At 40.7% G+C, this 20,648-nt stretch overlaps 1 protein-coding gene across 5 annotated transcripts in view; it reads right to left on the bottom strand.

Annotated features, from left to right (window-relative positions):
• Positions 1 to 20,648, bottom strand: part of TTC7A (tetratricopeptide repeat domain 7A) — a 280,895-nt gene that overhangs the window by 218,265 nt on the left and 41,982 nt on the right. For all 5 annotated transcript variants that reach the window (XM_065589566.1, XM_065589568.1, XM_005311464.5 and 2 more), the window contains 3 exons: positions 4,984 to 5,062; positions 1,272 to 1,432; positions 792 to 855 (listed from right to left, as the gene is read on the bottom strand). In XM_065589566.1, coding sequence (XP_065445638.1) covers positions 792 to 855; positions 1,272 to 1,432; positions 4,984 to 5,062 — 304 coding nt within the window. The remainder of the gene's footprint in view (positions 1 to 791; positions 856 to 1,271; positions 1,433 to 4,983; positions 5,063 to 20,648) is intronic.

Raw genomic sequence — 20,648 nt, 5'->3', positions numbered from 1 at the left:
ATACATCGGTGCTTAGCTTTGAATTTACCAAAGGTAACTTATTTAATTCTGCATTACTTGTTTATGAAGTTTTCCCTTTAAAAAAGTTGGGTTTTTAAAAAACGTTCATATGTCTGTAGTGTACTTCTCTGCAAAGTTGCTCTGGTGCTAACAGTTATCAGACAATACCAATTTTTGCAGCCTTTAATAAAGGAAATATTTATTTTATCACCATATCAAACAGTACAGAAAACCTGCAAAGATTAGATTTGCCAATTACAGTTGCCCCCAAACAGACTAATGCACTTTTTTCACAAAAATGTGTACTTTTTAACAAATACGCCTTGTGAGTCAAAGCATAGCAGATCCCTCATTAATTTGAGTTGCACACTCAACTCATTTGTTGCCTGCAAAATTGTCATTTGTAAACACGAGAAGGTTTGTAAAAAAGCCTGTGTGGAGAGGAAACTGTTTGTTTTCCCTTCCTAATAATCTCCTACAAACTGCATTTCAGCAATATCAGGAGTAGAAACGTTATTTTCTAAACCACAATATTGGCAAATCATTCTTTTCTTGAAGGATCCCTCAGCCCTTCACTGAATATCCATTTAATAAGCAATAATAAAATCTGAGTCATTAAGAGAAGACAATTGGTTCCTGCCTTACTACTGACTTATTTATTTCCAGGTGTCTGGGGGAGATTCTGTAATCATGTGGATTCATTGCAGTTTACAAAAACTTCCAGAAGACTTGACACACAAATGCTAGATACCCCTTATTGCTATCATTACTAAATACTCATTTTGGCTTACCATAGATTCACTGATTAACAGAAGGAGAAGAGCCTCTTCTATGTTGTCTTGAGGGCAGTACAGGCTGAAAGACAAAAACTTTTTTTATAAACAAGATCAGGAATTAGCCCACCAGTCTCTATTTTTAATGTCACAAGAGGACCAGTAACTTGAAACATCTCATCTATGATTCATTTGCTATATAATACCCTCTTTTTCAGAGCCACACAATTAAAAGCTCTAGTGCGTATTCTAAAATGGACTATTTTGACCCATTCCACAATTGAGATGGCTATTTAGTCAGATATTCTCCATTCATGGGAAATAACTACATACTCCAGATTTAGGTCAGGGTTTTTCATAAGGCATTTTGATTAGAAGTTAAAATAAATAAATAAAATCAACAAGACTACAGGGTCAGTAGCCAAGTTGGCATTCAGGGACACTTCAGCCACACTTTTTCCTCTCAGAGTGGAAACCAAAATAAAGAGCTGAGCTTACTTGTCTCCTGTGTATAGCTGGGGTCTCCGCCGAAGAAGACTGCTAACGTAAGAGTTATCTTCCTTGTTCATGAACTCAGGTAGAGGATCAGATAAGGGGCTCCAGTAACAATCTTCACTCAAGGAGTGGAGGAGCACTTCGGCTAGCTGTTTGGCAGCTGTCTACAGATCAACAGAAAGCACCTTACAAAGGCTTTCACATGCAGGGGGCATGTCTTCACACAGGAAACATGAGTACAAAACACACTCGGGACCTGACTTTCAGAGGTTCTGAGCACTAACAGTCCAACTGAAGTCACTAGGAGCTGCAGGTGCTCAGATCCTCTGAAAATCAGGCCCTAGAAGTTTGGATGGTCCATTCTAAAGTGGCAGAGAAAAAGTAAGAGGACTTCTGGAAGAAAAGGGACATGTTCAATCAGGCAAGTGAGAAGTGATTCCTCCATGGATATTTCAGGCCCCAGCTACACAACAAGTAGTTGGCTCTAACCACATTCGTAGCTTTCTCAGTTTGAAAAATTCCATCCTTGTCTCAGCCCACAGGGGGGAAAATATATATATATATATAAATATATATATATAATTTTTTTTTTACATTTAAAGGACAATCCCTTCAGCTGTTTGAATTATACAACAGTGAAAGAGAAACAACCTATTTGAGTATTACTACTCTTTTTCTCCTAAATAACTTCAGAACAAAACAAAAACTTTATGCAGGGATGGGAATTGTGACATGCCCTTCCTAGGGCAGTACATGGGACAAAGGTACCTTACGCATCTCCCACCCTCACTCCAACAACATAAGGGCATGTCACCATCTGGTCCAGGAGATACAATGTTGTGAGCAAGCTGAAGTGAATCGGAGGAACCTTTATTCTGGCATTTCCTGCCTTTTTGTTCAAATGTATCCAATGCATCCCATTGGTTTTTGCATAGAACATATGCAGATTATAACACATATATGTACTCTCACACACACAATATTACATATAAAATTCATGGTGGGGAGCAACTAGGCCTGCCACATTAGTATGTTTTACATATAAGGTAAGTATACCTATAAATCCTAATATGTGAGTCCTAGTTGCTCCCCACGATGTATTCTAATGTCAAAATAGTAGGAATGACCTCTCCAATCTCAATCTAGTTTATCTATACCTATGGAAAGTTCCTATTACCAGACTGCCAACAAAACAAAAACCTGTTGCTGCAGAGGACTTTTATTGTTTCCTTTTTGACCATCTCGTCACACAAGGACATCATCTTGTTAGTTAAGATGCAATATCAATAATGTGCAGTGTTTCTTGAAAACTGGAAAGGAAGGTTTCATTTCTATATCCAGATAATTGCAAACTGATGTGAATGGCTGGTATTGCTATGGAAAAATACTGCTCCACATAACTCCTTGGAGCCTTCATACCTTCATGCACTGACAAATGACGGAAAACTATCTGCTAGTAACCAGCCTTTTCTATACTTTTTATAACATGTAAACCTGAGCAAAATACCCTATGGTACAGTGATATTAGCCAATATCATTTTATCATCTCAGCATACAATCATTTAGTCAGTTTCACCCTCAGGAGCCAACTCTCCGACATTTCTTTCTAAAGCCCTGGGGATAAGAAAACTGCACTGGTATCAGTAAGATCTCTGCAGCTCTGCATGAAACTATGACTATGATTGGGATAAAACAGCTCAGAAGCGACAGGCCCCCAATGCTTGGAGTCTGCTTTGACTTTAATGTACAGTGCAGTAGCACTGTAAATTAGCTTCACTTTTGTTTTGAATAAAACCAAACAAATTAGAACAATCCAAGTCTCTGATTTATATTATTACTGCCTTTGGCTAAAAGAGCATCATTATGCTTCGAGTACATTGTCAGCCTACAAGCGAAATATGCTCATGTGTTTAATTTTAGTGTTTGAAAAACTAGTTTAAGTAAGTATATTCCTACCCTAATCCCCTCTCAACAGCTCATTTTTTTAAAAAGTCCAATGGTATAGTGGTATAAACACCTCTTAATCTTCCCCCGGGGATTAATCTCTCCTATGCGGCACAGCTCACCCTGCAGTACAGGGAAGGCAGCATCCAAGTACCACTGTGTCAGAGATTGGGGACAAGAAATGGTTATGCTCATCAGCCCTTCAACAGAGCAATGTTATGGTTGAGCAATAAAATCCCCCAGAATTCTGATCTTGGTCTGGAAAGTGATGGGACCATTTCAACTGTGTCATTTTTTAAAAACACCCATTTCCATGCCCCGCACAAAGTTAAGCTCCTGAGAGTATGGAATAAGCTAGAAACCACCTGGTGACCTAGAGATCTTGAGCTGACACAGAAGAGACATTGTCAGAGTGGACAGAGAAGTTCCAGAACGACATGTCGGTGAATAGGGACCAGACCGGACATGGACTCAATCAGGAACACACCTGGAACACTCATTCTGTACATGTCCATTATACTCATTAATTTTAGCCCTGGATCTGTATGGTAGGTGGACACATTCAGATCAGACCACCCTTGGGACCTTGGTATCTCCTGAACCTAAAATCATAGGTCAAAAGCACAGCCACATCTCTTCCTCAGCCTTTCCTGGACTCATTTTGGATCGAATATATGGACAGACAGACAAAGTTGAACCAACACAAGGCCAGTTTAGTCATCCAGGTCTCAGTAACACACAAGACCATGACTTTCCAGGTTTAAGGGTCTTCGTCCATGACCAATAGCATGGGTAACAGCAGTCTTATTAAGTAGAGGCCAGTTAACATTAATCATATATTTGGGTGACTACCAGCCATTGCTGGGAGACAAAGCCCTGAATGAGAACAATAGGACAGATCCAAACTTTGACTGACTGACATCCATTCCTGAGAAGTGGCCTTTTTCCACCTAGCCATGCTATATGAGTTATGACAAGTACCAGAAAGTCTCCCATTTCAGGGCTAGCCACTGGTTAATGATGCACATCAATAATGTCCCTGCTACTTCCCCATGTTCCATATTTTTAATATTACAATTGAAGCACACACAAATATAAACCTCCGAATAAACTATCAGCTCCCCCAAGAACAAACCCTCCATAACTTGAGACAGTCTCTGGCTGCTCTCTAACATGCACAAGTAAATTCTGATGTGTCCATTTGTAAGAGGCCCTTGGAAAGGCAGCACACAAAAATGGCTATCCCCAAGTATCATCCCCAATTACACTGTTCAACAGAGTGCTTCACAGAGAGAAAATGCACCACCTTAAATCCAAAAGCACTGGAAGTTCCAGGAGGGAAAAAAGATTCAAATACATAGCACTGCTATCTATTAATGTGAAAAAGCGTACGTGCGTCTGAGTGTGAAAGAGAGACTAAGACAGACATTATCAGTTGGATAATCCAGGGATGCCAGAAATACAGGACATATTTTGTTTCACCTTACAATTGTTTTGGTGTGCAAAATAAAATTAAATAACCTACAAATAAAAAAATACACTGAACAGAACAATGCTTTCAAAAGAGAGGCAGAGAAAATACCCACCTGCTCAGGTGTGTCTGTTGGGCTTGTGTGTCTGAATTAAATGTGTCACCACAATGTCCAACAAGGGCATCAGTCGGAGGAGGGCTGGGGGAATCTTGTTCCACAGCAATGATTAAGAAATAAACTATCCGCAAAGCAGATTAAACTGACTTCCCATTTTTAAACCCTTCCATACATTTCCTTACCATTTTGAAGCTCTGAGTAGCTTTTGTTTCCACAGTCCGTAATACTTCTCGCAGGTCTCTCATTCCTTTCACGATGTTTCTAACAGGAAGGCAAAAGCAGCATGTTTAAACCAGACCACTTGTGATGCACATCTGCTATGCAACAAACTCTTTTTAAAAGAATAGAAAATAAAAAGGATAATCATTCCAAAGTTAGCCTAACGACATAAAGCAAGTCACTCTGAGGCATAGGAAAAACAATGGCACTCTGAATGAGGCAGAGTTGTTAGCATGCCTATCCCAGATGGCTTCCTATGAGAAAATCACATTCACATTTGAAGAACAGAGGAGACATTTGGAAGCCTTTCATGGATCATATTTATAAAACAGATGCTGCTCCTCTTTTTGTGTACACACTGTACTGGTTTGTATTAAACTGAGCTTGCGTGATGTTCTTAAATGACTACTCCTTTTTGGTTATGTTTAAATGCTGTATCACTGAGAGTAGGCAGGGTGAGGGGGTTAGGAGCTGTCTATCCTGGAAACTTTTACCAGTGACTACAGTAAAGGTATACCTCTATAGTTAAATTGCTGTAGTTATACTGGTATAACTCTCCAGGTGAATATTCTGATTCCTGAATAAGAGTGGCATTCCCCCCCGTTCCAAAGTGACATAAGTTAAAGAAAAAGGTATATTTATACTGGAGTAAGAGTGACCACATGGGAGGTTATGCTAGTCTAACTAAAGCAGTTTAAATTCACAGTTTAGTTTATATTGGTATAACTTTCCTGTAGAGGTAAACCCTACACTCATTAAAACAAAGAGAAAGAAGAGCTGGGCACCTACAGCAAGACTTTTTCTATGAACATTTCATTGAATTTTAAAGCTAATTGGCTTCAACCATGTTCCTGCTCCTTCCATGTTACATTCCACAAACATTCTAACAAAGAAGTTTAATGGCAGAAATGTTTGAGAAAACAGCAACAGGTTAACAGTTATCAAAAGATATTTGTGGGAAACAAATTACATATTTGTAATCATGAGTATTCACACTAAAAACTTCATTCAAGGAGTTGTGCTCATCCAGTGAGGGAACAGACCCACATTGCATGACCTTCTGTCCAATCAAAACTAATCATCATATTTCAAATCATGAATTCTCACAATGATCTGCTCATAGACAATTTACAGACAGAAATAATTTAGAATAAATAATGCAGGTGTGAAAATCACATGCTGCTCAGAAACAATTAAAAAAAGGTGAAATATTTTGAGCAAGTCATTTGCTGTGAATTTGCTCCCCTCTAAACAGAAAATATGGTTTGGGTTTGTCAGGGACGGGAAGCTTCAGGAAGTTTCTAACTCTGGCCTTAATCTTGCAATGAGCTCTCCAGATGCAGGAGCAGGACCTTAGTCTGCCTTTTTGAGGGTCAGTACAAGAATGGAATTCAATAAAATCTTATATTTTTTAAACACACACAGAGGTAAATCTGACCCAGTGTGTGTGTGAAAGCAGTAAGAGTGCAAAATGAGCAAAGATTCTGTTTGGCTGCTTTTTTTTTTTCTACCTCACATCAAATATCATTCCGCACCCACACCAAAAAATACAACAAAAAGCTCAGCAAGCAAATCTCATTATAGGGTTGGTGTTCATCAATCTAGGGTGTCAGTCCAGGAAAGCACTCGAGCACACACCTAAGTATCTGAGTAGTCCCACTGACTTCACTGGGGTTAGTCTCATGTAAGTGTATGCTTAAGTGATTTCCTTGATCAGGGCGTAGAAAAGTTAACAAAAACAAATTAAAAAACAAACAAAAAAGACCGTAAGCAGTGCTATTTTTGCCTGAAAATGGATGGACGGAGCGATGCATATTGGCATTAATGAGCTGACTTGGATTTAGCCACAAAGATGGCAATATTTTACTCCAAAATAGACATTTGAATAGCCATTTTAAAGAATGTTTTATGACTATTTGTGGACAATTTAAAGAAAAATGTTGACAAGTTATGGCTGTATTGGGGCTTTGGTGTATTATGGCTTATATCTGATGCCAATGAAGCACTATTTAATAACACAACACACTCTAGCTAGGTACTGAAACCCACTGGTCCTGTTTAATGATAACAATATTGTACGTAGATAGTGCATTTCATGCAAATAGATCTCAAAGCATTTTACAAATAAAATCTCATGGTTTCACAATGCACACTGAATATTAGGATGGGAAATGAAAGATACTGTTGTGGCACTCTGTACCTCAAAGCAATACCCTGGAACCCCTATATTCACCACTGTCATATAATTTTGATATGTTATATACGACGTATGCTTTATGAGGTATCATTTTGAAAGTCTTGTTCTGTTGAACATTCATATCCTGTTGGATTGTATGTGCTATCATTATATGTGAAGTTATGAAGTTTTGCTGTGTGTGTGTGTGTGTGTGTGTGTGTGTTATTGAAATATGTTGTGAGGTTAGGAACACCCAAAACCAGCCTTTCAGGTACTACAATGGAGTAGTCGGAAGCACTGATGGCCCATTAAAAGAAATCCACACTCCCAATGGCTGTCCCAGGAACTGTGTACAATGAAGACTTCTCAGAGAGCGCACGTATACAAGGGAGGTTGCTTGATTCACGTCACACCAAAAGATCTTTCCAGTAAGCTGGAAGAAACCATAAAAGGAGAGTGACATCATCACTTGGCCTCACTCCCCCCACAACTCAACACCTGGAAACACGTCTGGAGGACAAAGACTTTGAACTAGGGCAGATGGTCCCGGGCTGGAGGAGAGTTACAGCCTGTGCACTGAAGATTTGTGACCTGTTTGACCTATCAGGATGAGACACTCCTCGATTAATATCCTGTTTAGTTTATAGAACTCAGACTGTGAATTTAATTTAGGTAACCAATTTTGATCTCTACACTTACTACTTATAATCACTTAAAATCTACCTTTCTGTAGTTAATAAATTGGTTTTATATTTTACCTAAAACAGTGTGTTTTGGTTGCATTGCTTGGGAAATTTCAGCTCAGTTTACAAAGGCTAGTGTATATCCTCTCCACATCAAGGGAGGGACATACTGGTTAATGAACTTACATTAGGCAGGCTTCTGATCAGGGCAAGATCGTATATTCTAGGGGAGCAAGGCTGGGGAACTGGGGGGAACTGGCTGGAGCCTCTCTATTGTTGGTTCATGAGTGGCTGGGAGAAGCATTCATGTAACTCAGTGGGGTGAGTCCTTGGATGTCTGTGTAAGTGCAGTACCTGCCAAAGGTTAGTAGCTTGCCAACAACATCACAGTGTGAGAGGGAGCCCAGATTGGTGGGACAGAGGGCTCAGCAGTCCTACAGTCCAGGCTGCACCTAGGAACCCCGTCACAACTATATCCAATTAAAATTACAAGGCAAATTTAGACAGATAGTGTGTAATGAACCAAACTGGAATCTGGTCAGGTCACCGAGATCAGAGGTTTTCATTCAGGGGTATACCTACCCCCTGGGGGTACGCAGAGGTCTTCCACAGGGTACATCGACTCATCTAGATATTTTACTAGTTTTACAACAGGCTACATAAAAAGCACTAGCGAAGTCAGTACAAACTAAAATTTCATACAGACAAAATGAGAAAGAAAGCAATTTTTCAGTAATAGTGCGCTGTGACACTTTTGTATTTTTATGTCTGATTTTGCAAGTAGTTTTTAAGTGAGGTGAATCTTGGGGTATGCAAGACAAATCAGACTCCTGAAAAAGGTACAGTAGTCTGGAAAGGTTGACAACCAATGACCTAGCCAGTGGCTTCCAACCGTTTCAGATTACTGTACCCCTTTAAGGAGTCTGATTTGTCTTGCAGGCCCCCAATTTTCACCTCACTTAAAAACGACTTGCTTACAAAATCAGACATAAAAATACAAAAGTGTCACAGCAATCTATTACTGAAAAATTGCTTAACTTTCTCATTTTAAACCATATAATTATAAAATAAATCAATTGGAATATAAATATTGAACTTACATTTCAGTATAATAAATAAGTAATTGTCTGCATGAAATTTTATCCTGAGTTTGCTAGTGCTTTTTATGGAGCCTGTTGTAAAACTAGCAAATATCTAGATGAGTTGATATATCCGCCGGAAGACCTCTGCGTACCGCCGGGGTACATGTAACACTGGTTGAGAACAACTGAGTCTTAGATTAAAACCCATCCTGCAGCAAAAAGTGCGATAAGAATTTTATTGACAGCAAGTCATCAGGATCTCATTTTTACATCTTATTCAATAGCAGCACATCACAGTTGTCTATAACAGATGGAAGCGTTCACCTTGAGATGAGTGCATTACAGAAAACTTCTCATTGTCACTCCTCTTGGTTACAGTTTTACCTGCTTAAACTGTGTGCAGCTGGTGCTTTTTGGAATGACATCTGGCTACAGTATCAGACTCCTGCTGTGTACCCCCCAGATTGGGAAACTACAAAAACACTGGCAACAACCACCTAAAAAACAGTCTCAAATATTGGTTGGGTACAGTCTAAGGAGCACCTGCAGCACAACAGGCTGTAGAGCAGCAAATAATGAATCAAGCATTTGATGAGAGCCATGATATTAGGCAATGGCAAGTAAGAAACCAAGTGATGGTTAAAAATAAACCAGCACCTAAAAAAGAAGCATGCAAGATATTAGATCGCAATTCCTACAGAGGATAGCTTGCTTACTTACCAGATCAGCAGTCGTGGGTCACCAGTGTGGCTAAATGTGTGTGTTCTTTCTGTGTTGTCCCTGTGTGCTGCCACAGCTCTGCGCAAACAGCTGGCACAGCAGACCTCAAGCAAACCACCCAAAGACCACAAAATCCATCAAGAGACGAAAGCACCAGGCCAGGTTTATTATCAACCAAGCACAGTACTAGTATCCCACAGATTCTACCAGACCACTAATACATGTATGCCCGTAACAATGGACCAGATCAGTGAACGGCAAGACTTTCCGTTCCTCCTTAGGCTAAACAAAGACACTCCCTCTTAGATACATCTTTATACCCCCAATACAAACTAGTTAATACTGCCCCTCTAACATAGTTAGTTACTGCCCCCTGACATGGCTAGTTATCACCCATCACCTTGTATATGTTGGTTCAATTAAAACATTTTTATTATGCACTGTAATTCTGACCTTATCTTTTAGGAGCAGTCAGTGTGTTCCTATTATTCTTGGGGAATGTTTTTGTACCATCCTTAATATCGGGATGTTTTGGTGCCACTTGGTATCGGAACGTATCTGTGTGAGTACTCTGTGCCTACCATTTCTTAGGAATGTGTATTTCTTCAATATCAGCCCTGTTCTTGCTAGATTCTGTGAACAGGTCCTGCCTTTTGCTCAGAGCTTGTCTTTGCTTTATATCAGTAAAGCTTCGACTATTACTTTAGCCCAGGCCTCAGGCCTCATACCAGGACTTTGATACAAGGGCTTATGTCTCAGGCTCTCTTCCTACTGCAGCTTTATATCTTTATTCCCTTTCTCTCAGATTTCTAAAATGATGAACCCCTCTTTAAATGGTTATTTACAAAAAAAAGCTGCCAAAATAAGTCCTCAGCCTGTGGTAATTGCAGATACAAGAAGGTATATCTAAATAAAATCAAAGTGCAGTATAAGATCCTTACAGTTTAGAAGGGAGAGTAGTTTTCATTAGTAGATAAGAACTGGGTAAGTTCTTGGAGGATAGATCCATGAATAGCTATTAGCCAGGATGGGCAGGGATTGTGTCCCTAGCCTCTGTTTGCCAGAAGCTGGGAATGGGTGACAGAGGATGAATCACTTGATGATTACCTGTTCTGTTCCTTCCCTCTGGGGCACCTGGCAGTGGCCACTGTCAGAAGACAGGATGCTGGGCTAGATGGATCTTTGATCTGACCCAGTATGGCCGTTCTTATGTTCTTATATTTAGAGTGGAATTTTCAAAAGCATTCAGCGCTGACCTAACTCTGCTTCATGGAAGTCAATGGTAAAACTCCCACTGAAGTTCTGTCTACACTATGCTGGGGGATCTGAAAAGTCCAAGGCTGAAGCAAAATTTGGGAATAAGGTTATAATACAGTTTGAGCCAATCCACAAAGCAAAATCAAAGTGTGATTCACAATGTTCAAGAACTGCCCCATGGCACAGCGGCTCTTGATAATATAGAAAGGACTATACTACAGGACGAATTGGACATGGGTGAGGCCTTTCTTAGGATACAGAATTAGGGGGGTAAATAAATCAGCAGGCTGGAGGCAGAATGGCTGTACTAGGTAAAATAAGGTGGAACATATAGGGAACCATTTACAGTGGACAAGATAAGAATGGATAAATTAAGCCTAGAACAAAAGATGAGGTAAAGAGTAAGTTGTACACGGACAGCGTGTGCACAGACAGAACATGCTGTACAGGGATTGTTTCCTACAAAGTGACCAGCCAATCCCAAAACGTGTAATGCAATGTATAGTAAATGTAATGTAATGTGTAAATGCGTATAAAGGAAGTGGTTTGCTGCGTAACTCTGGATGTGTGGTACACCTTAGACCAACCCCCTACACTTGAGTCTGATCAACTCAGTGTAGTTTTGCTGTATGCCAAATAAAGGAACCTGAATGATGACACCAGAGTCCGGCTGAGTTCTTGGGGAACTGACTGGAATAGGTCTGAGGGGAACTATGCAGGAGGTAAAGCCTGTGATTTTCAAAGCTGCACAGTGGATTTGGGTACTCAATTATTTGAATCTGGAAAGTCTCAGCTGAAACAGGTTCAGGCGAGGCCCTGCTAGGGTGTGTTTACACTTGGGATTTTACCAAACCTTCCCCACAGTGCTATAGCACCAGGGTAGTTCCACCAGTGCTACTACTAACAGTGGGATGCTGGTGTAGAACAGCCAGAGCCACTTTTACCACCACATTATTTGACCCTGTTCAGAGCAGATCATGGTGACACAGTGGTAGAAATACCAGCAGACAGTCTACACTAGCACTTTGACCAACGGAGCTACACTTGTGCTAGAACAGTGGTGGAACTTCACAGAAACTGCAGTACAGACAAGCCCAACAGGCTACTTCCCTTGTGTAGCCAGCAACCTCGTTTGTGAACACTGTGACACCATGACTGTAACGATGGTCCAACGTTTGATTTTAGCTACGTCTGAACATGGTTTATGATACAATTAAAATGATAACACTTTACACTTTCATAGCATCTCCCACCAAGGATCTCAAAGCACTTTAAACATACTCATGAATTTACCCTGACAGCACCCCTGTGATATAGGGAAGTATTATTTCCAGGTTCAAATGAGGAAACTGAAGTCGAGAGATTAAGTGACTTGCCCAAGTCTGTGGCAGATGCAGAAATTGACATCCATGTTTTCTAAGTTCTAGTCCTATGACTTAACCACTAGATCAACAATAATCACAACCAAGTGTGGAGCAGAGCTAAATGAAGAATGGATTTTTAAGTTCACTAGTCATTCTGACAAAAAAAAAAAAGATTTTTTTTTTTGAGGGGGGTCTGAAAATGAAATTTTCAAAAATTTTCAGTGAATCAAGAAGTAGAAAAAAGAAAATTTGACTTGGGTAGAAACTAAATGTTTTGTTTTGACCTGATTCTTTTCTTTTCCATTTAAATTTTGGGCATTTTGACAAAAGCCAAGGAGGACTAGATTTACATAGCGCTGTGAGGGAAAAGAGGAAGAAAAGAGGATGAGGAGTTGCCTTATAAACTTTTATCCGAGTGGCTAGGGTAGTCTCTGGGAAGTGGGAGACCCAGGGTCAATTCCTCCCTCGGCCTGGTGTGGAGAAGAGATTGAATTTGGGTTTCCCACATTACAGAAAAGCGTCCTACTCACTGGGCTATGAGTTATTCTGTTGGGGGTCAACATGTCTCTCCTGTTGAAGCTGTTGCACTTTTTATAAATAAGTGAGCAGTCACTGGAGCAGGGACTTGAACTTGGGTCTACCACATCGACCTAGGAGGATGCCCTAACTACCAGACTACAGAGCCATTCGCAAGCTCTTTCCCTGGTCCTATTACTATTCACTGTCATTATGAATGACTCCCATTGCCCTCAATGGGCTTTGGGCCAGACTTCAGGAAATAATGTGACTGAAGAGCCTAAGCATATTTATTGGGAAAGGAAAGCAGTGTGATCACAACAGCATAATGCAAAAAATGTTGCTTATTTTCGTTCCTATTAATGAGCCTTGTTTTCAGTACCCCATAGGTTTCAATAGGAATTTAGTCTGTGTAAAGAGCTTTGAAAAAAGATCTAGTGGGAACTTGGAGAAAAAAAAAAAGTTAAAATGGGGGATATACAGGTGAAATGTCCTGTTTTAAAGGAAATTAGCACATTTTCATGTTTATTCTCCTGTGCAGCAAGATGTAGAATTATAAATCCCTGCTCTAAAGGGAGCTGAGCTGTTGTAACACGTGCAGGGGCCAGGGAAAGTGTTCCGAAGTCAGGCTGCTTCTTAAAACTGTTTTGTTGTGTAGAGTCCTCCCTTAAGTTGTACATAACACCTCTGAAATCTTGCATTGAGGTTCTTGCTTAATATGAACATTCATCTACCACTGTATCCACATTGGACCCAGTGCAGTTACGCTTTCAATGTAGAAATCACTAGAGTTACTCATGGAGTAAAGCAATGCGAGTCAGGGTAGCAGAATCATGCCCTTAAAATAAAATGTCTTTGAATTTTATAAATGATTCAGCAAAGGAACCTGGACTTACAAATACCCCCAAGGGCCCAAAAATTTCCTGGCTGTGCTGGTCCAATTCAAACTGGAGTCATGAAAAAGACAACATTTGAAAACTTCCCAGTTTAGTTGTGTGTTAAGTTTCAGACCTTGACACCTACACTGGTCAACAACAGGTGGACTTAAATACAACCAGCATAAAACAACCACAAAGGAAAAAGCTACTTAGATCTGCTCAGAAGTGGGTGTAACAAGAACAACTTAGGACCACATGATTTGTCAATCCCATTCTCCTCTTCCCCTTTGGTCTGGATTGTGTCTGTTTTAAGGGTGAGTCCTGAAAAGATTTACTCCAGGGCACAGCCATGAATTATAGACCTCAAACCCTCATCCTGCTTTAGAATCCACTAGCATGCATCCATGCTAAGGCCTAGTGAGCTCACTGAGACTCTGCATACGTGCAGGTGTCAGCTCTAGCACATTCTGATGCAGGACCAAGGCCTCAGATTGTAAATTATTTAGGGCAGGAACTGTGCTTATAGGTCTTTAAAAGCACCACTCACATATATGGTGCCTTATAATAATATTAATAACAAAGAATAATAACAATGCACAGCATTTAAAATCTGTTCAACAGCGGGAATGCTGTCTAAACAGAGGAGAAAGCCAAACAATAAGGCATTGTGAATCAGATCCACTACTGTACTACTAAGCTATCATTCATTATTTTGTTGAATTTGTGAGAAAACAGATCTGACCTTTTCCTTTGAAGAGAGAGCTAGCTATATATTTTAAATGCTGTATCTACCTAGTTATAAACAGCGAGCATATTCTCAAATCTAGACAACTGCTTCAGACTACTGCGTCATGCCACAATTTTTCTCTCAAATTCTTAAAAACATGCATCCCATTTCACATTCTGAGGAATGTTCCTGGGGTAGAGGAAATGCATAGTTAACAATAATACTTATACAGTGCCATATCTGAGACAAGCTTCCAGACACCCTAGTTAAAAATTAAAAGCAAAGATCTAGGATGAGAGGTAAAGTGACCTCCTATCACTGGATATTCTTCTCTGACATTTAGCATTATATTATAGGTCTTATCAGAAAGGCTTAGTTGTAGCTAAGTGCTTAAAGAAAGAATTGGGAGATGGATTAATCCAGCTCTCAGTTGGCTAATTCATAGAATCATAGAATATTAGGGTTGGAAGAGACCTCAGGAGGTCATCTAGTACAATCCCCTGCTCAAAGCAGGACCAACACCAACTAAATCAACCCAGCCAGGGCTTTGTCAAGTCAGGTCTTAAAAAACTCTAAGGATGCAGATTCCATCACATCCCTAGGTAACCCATTCCAGTGCTTCACCACCTTCCTAGTGAAATAGTGTTTCCTATTATCCAACCTAGACCTTCCCCACTGCAATTTGAGACCATTGCTTCTTGTTCTGTCATCTGCCACCACTGAGAACAGCCTAGCTCCACCCTCTTTGGAACCACCCTTCAGGTAGTTGAAGGCTGCTATCAAATCCCCCCTCACTCTTCTCTCCTGCATGCCTCTCCTCGTAAATCATGTGCTGCAGCCCCCTAATAATTTTCGTTGCCCTCTGCTGGACTCTCTCCAATTTGTCCACATCCCTTCTGTAGTGGGGGGACCAAAACTGGATGCAATACTCCAGGTATGGCCTCACCAGCGCCGAACAGAGGAGAATAATCACTTCCCTCGATCTGCTGGCAATGCTCCTACTAATACAGCCCAATATGCTGTTAGCCTTCTTGGCAAAAGGGGAACACTGCTGACTCATATCCAGCTTCTTGCCCACTATAATCCCCAGGTCCTTTTCTGCAGAATTGCTGCTTAGCCAGTTGGTCCCCAGCCTGTAGCGGTACATGGGATTCTTCCTTCCTAAGTGCAGGACTCTGCACTTGTCCTTGTTGAATTTCATCAGATTTCTTTTGGCCCAATCCTCCAATTTGTCTAGGTCACTCTAGACCCTATCCCTACCCTCCAGCATATCTACCTCTCCCTCCAGTTTAGTGTCATCTGCGAACTTGCTGAGGGTGCAATCTATCCCATCATCCAGATCATTAATAAAGATGTTGAACAAAACCGGCCCCAGAAGCGATCCCTGGGGCACTCCGCTTGATACCGACTGATAACTAGACATCAAGCCTTTGAGCCCGACAATCTAGCCAGCTTTCTATCCACCTTATAGTCCATTCATCCAAACCATACTTCTTTAACTTGCTGGCAAGAATACTGTGGGAGACTGCATCAAAAGCTTTACTAAAGTCAAGACAGATCACATCCACTGCTTTCCCCATATCCACAGAGCCAGTTATCTCATCATAGAAGGCAATCTGGATCAAAATGGATTCCTTGAGGACCTGCTCCATGATTTTGCCGGGGACTGAAGTGAGGCTGACCAGTCTGTAGTTCCCCAGGTTCTCTTTATACCCTTTTTAAAATATGGGCACTATATTTGCCTTTTTCCAATCGTCTGGGACCTCCCCCGATCACCACGAATTTTCAAAGATAATGGCCAATGGCTCTGCAATCACATCAGCCAACTCCCTCAGCACCCTTGGATGCATTAGATATGGACCCATGGATTTGTGCATGTCCCGCTTTTCTAAATAGTCCTTAACCTGTTCTTTCACCATTGAGGGCTGCTCATCTCCTCCCCATACTGTGTTGCCCAGTGCAGCAGTCTGGGAGTTGACCTTGTCTGTGAAGACAGAGGCAAAAGAAGCATTGAGTACTTAAGCTTTTTCCACATAATCTGTAACTAGGTTGTCCCCCCCATTCAGTAAGGGTCCCACACTTTCCCTGACTACCTTTTTGTTGCTAACATACCTGTAGAAACCCTTCTTGTTACCCTTCACATCCCTTGCTAGCTGCAACTCCAATTGTGCTTTGGCCTTCCTGATTACACCCCTGCATGCTCGAGCACTATTTTTATACTCCTCCTGAGTCATCGGTCCAAATTTCCACTTCTTGTAAGCTTCCTTTTTGAGTTTAAACTGACCAAAGGATTTCAATGTTAAACCAAGCTGGTCGCCTGCCATATTTGGTATTCTTTCTGCACATCGAGATGGTTTGTTCCTTCGCCCTCAATAAGACTTCTTTAAAATACAGCCAGCTCTCCTTCAGTGGTTCTCAACCTTTTCCGCACCCAGGCCACATCTAGCTTGCACCTCCCTTTCCTGTTTAGCAAGATGGGTAGAGCAGGGTGATCTAAATCTGTTTGGAACCTCAAGCTAAGAGCTCCTGGCCCTAATGGATGATAAAAACTGACTGGTTCCTGGGAATGGGATATTTCCTCCAGGAGAACTCAATGGAAAATATTTCTCCTTTTATATGAGGGAGAAGATAAATGAACATAAGAATGGCCATACTGGGTCAGACCAAAGGTCCATCTAGCCCAGTATCCTGTCTTCCAACAGTGGCCACTGCCAGGTGCCCCAGAGGGAATGAACAGAACAGGTAATCATCAAGTGATCCATCCCGTCACCCATTCCCAGCTTCTGGCAAACAGAGGCTAGGGACACCATCCCTGTCCATCCTGGCTAATAGCCATTGATGGACCTATCCTCCATGAATTTATCTAGTTCTGTTTTGAACCCTGTTACAGTCTTAGCCTTCACAACATCCTCTGGCAAGGAGTGCACAACTACAAAAGTTAGGACAACTAAAAGAAATGTGTGCAGTGGTTAGTGCCAGGGTTTAACAGTAAATGAAGCTTGTATTTGGCACTGAGCAGCACCGGAGAGATATTAAAAGCTATACAATTTGTTGTGACACAAGGCACAACAGGACGAAAGAACCCTAGTAGGAAGGAGAGTGGGTCATGTTCTAGCTTGCCTGTTGCAGCTGCTCCAGAGAGAACCTTCCGTGGGATTGTGAAGAATAAGGAGCTCACGTAGAACAGTGTGATCGGGCACTCTATGACACAGCCAGGAATAGTGTCAAAAAGAGCAGTTATCACTATCATATTTTTAAGTAAGCCATTTGGGTCTTAGAATTAGTGAGATTAAAGGATCTACATTACACCCTCTCCCCACTCTCTCCCATTGACTGTGTTTATATATTACGCACACAAATGCACAGAGTGGTGGCTCCACAATTATCTTGCATTAGCCATCTATAAATGTGACTATTCAGAAACAAAAACTCTAGAAGGATGGATGACAACAGAATTGAGAGAAAAAAAAACAGGTTAATGCTGGAAGGAGCGGCTTGAGAAAGGGGTAATACCGGCTTCAGTAGGGAAAAGATGTGGGCTGCTCAGCAATAAGGAATATTCTTGATGAGAACCAGCAGTTCAGCCCACGTCTGTACACGGTCTGTTTCGATTATGGGGGACATTTTCAAAAGGACCTAAGTGGCTTAGGAGCCTAAGTCCCATTTTCCAAAACAACTTAGGCACTTGAGATTTAAGCTCACATCACTTTCAGGGGTTTTCAAAAAATTTTATCCTGAAAGCTTTTCTGGGCAGGCACCTTGGCCAAAGCTTTACAAAGATTTTTGGGTGCCTCTATTTTTGGATGCCCAACTTGAGTCACCTTAAAGGAGTCTAATTTTCAGAAAGCACTTCACATCCACTTCTGAAAGTCAGGCCCTTTTAAGAGGTCTTAAGTTGGACATCCAAAAATGGAGGCACCCAAAATTACTCGTCACTATGGAAAATCCTGTCCCTTCTCTTTTTATCTGTCTGCAAAACCCCTAGCACACTTCTGGTGCTACATAAATATCATCATAATAATAAATCATTAAAATGAGAACAGGACTCAGGAGAGGTCTCTATGCTCTGTGGAAATATTTATAGTTTTGATAGCAAACCCTGCACATTAGCATAAAGAAACCATTCATGTGTAATAAGCTAAACTAAAAGCCAGTCTTACTATGATCCTTATCTCCATGCACACATTTCCCTAAAAAAGTAAATAGTCTTTCTCACTAAGATCTGCACAACAGGCTGCTTTCCACACTGAGGCAGCACCTGCCTGGTTGTACTTTGCATCAGCAGAATATCAATGATGCTTACTGAAATAATACAAGAAAGCTCTTTTGTGACTCAGAAGGGCAGAAAACTGCAAGAGATTTGCCTTCACTGATACAATATTTTAATTAAATGCACACCAAGAGCACAGGGGCTTCCCACAGCTGCAGGTCTTGCTGGTCCCTACAGCTGGCTCTTTAACATCTGAAAGGGAGAATGGACCTTTGTTTTGTTAGATACAGGCTCTCTTTTCACTGTACATTTTAGGAGAGAGGGCACGCCTGGCCATAATCTGGCGTGTTGCCAATGGGAGCAAACAGAGGCAGTAGAACAATGTGTATATCCTCAATTCAGCTGTCTAGTTAGACATTAGACAGCTCTGCTAATTAGAATCAGACCCTTGTGATTCCACAGTATGCATGCGCCAGTGAGAAATGACATTCTGCTATATATGGCTCTTTGGGCGTTTGTCTTGCGGAGCTGATTTCCTAATTTCACCATGCTGTATGCAACATACAGAAATTCTTTGAGGCATGCAACATCAGGTGGAGAAACAGGGGGTTATATTATATATACACATCTGACAAAGCCTCTTCTCCTTTCTTTTTTAACTTATCCCAAGAGTGTGTTAAGAGTTCTGCTTATGCCCTCCTGTGGTAAAAACATGAAATTATTAATACTAGCCATGGGTAAATGAGCTATGGATTCTCATACAATTTTTTCCCCCACTGGTCCTTTAAGTTCTTGGCTTTAATTCCTGATTTGCACTGGTGTAAGTGAGAGGGGAATCAGACTTTGTTTGTTTATAACTGTTCTGATACTTGGGTTTTATGGTAAAGATTAATCAACCCTTTTATATGGGAGCAAATGCAGAAGGTGTCTTCCTGCTCTATAATAATTCAGCAGATGGACAACATGATTTTTAACTGTAAGTGAATTTTGACTTCAGAATTAATTTTTAAAAAGGGAGCCATTAAGATGAACTAGGGAGGGACCAAAGGTGGTCAAAATTAATACCTAAGGCAGCCCAATGAGTACTCTGTACTAACAAGGAATACTTAAGGCTGAATTTAAATGTCACTGAATAACATGATCATGAGAGTTCCTTATTCAACGATATTTAGTTGACCCCAATAAAGTATGTTCAAACTATTTTATGCGCTTGATAGCAAGATCAAGTGTGCAAAACTTTGGGCCATAAAACATTAAACCAATTTTTTTATCTATTGTAAAAACAGCAACAGGCTAGAACATCAGCATATATGATGCACATGAAAGATAACTGAAAAGGAAGTAAACCTTAAGCAGACTGCCAAACAGTATGTCACATCTGAAAGACATGTAACCTCTCATCTCTTATTTGGGTATCAAGGAATTATCCCAAACACTTCTAATTCTCTGTCATGTTGGTGTATTCACAAAGTTATATTGGTTTAACTAATGCTGTTATTTTAGACTGATTTAGTTCAACAGGTGCAACTTTCCATGTGGACACTCACAGGCCATGTCTACACTAGCAGCACTTTACTAATCTAATAATAATGGGAAAACTATACCAGCAAGGAGCTCCAAGGGTAGATGTAGCTATACCAGCACAGCTGCAATTCATATCAGTATAATTTAAAAATCACCCTCCAGGGACTAAACAAGCTATTCCAGTAAAAGTGCAATTTTCCTAGTATATCTGTATCTACGCTTGGGGCTTCAGCTGGCATGACTCTATCATCCAGAGATCATACCTCTTCATAGCCCTGACCAACACAGCTATGCTGGCAGAGGTCTGTAGTGTACACTGGGCCTTATTTTTGTTCAAACCTGATTTAAATTGGGTTTAGCATGAATCGGTAACATTTCAGGTGCAACTTCTGGGGGTAGACAGGCCCTTAATCATGGCTAAACTTGAAAAAACAACACTCAGAACATTCAGTCTCAGAGAAACATTTAAAAACTATGCTCATAAACAACAG

This window comes from Chrysemys picta, chromosome 3, assembly GCF_011386835.1.
Source record: "Chrysemys picta bellii isolate R12L10 chromosome 3, ASM1138683v2, whole genome shotgun sequence".
Classification (NCBI taxonomy): domain Eukaryota; kingdom Metazoa; phylum Chordata; order Testudines; family Emydidae; genus Chrysemys; species Chrysemys picta.
The sequence above is the reverse complement of the archived record's forward strand: the minus strand, read 5'-3'. Positions and strand labels throughout refer to the sequence as shown.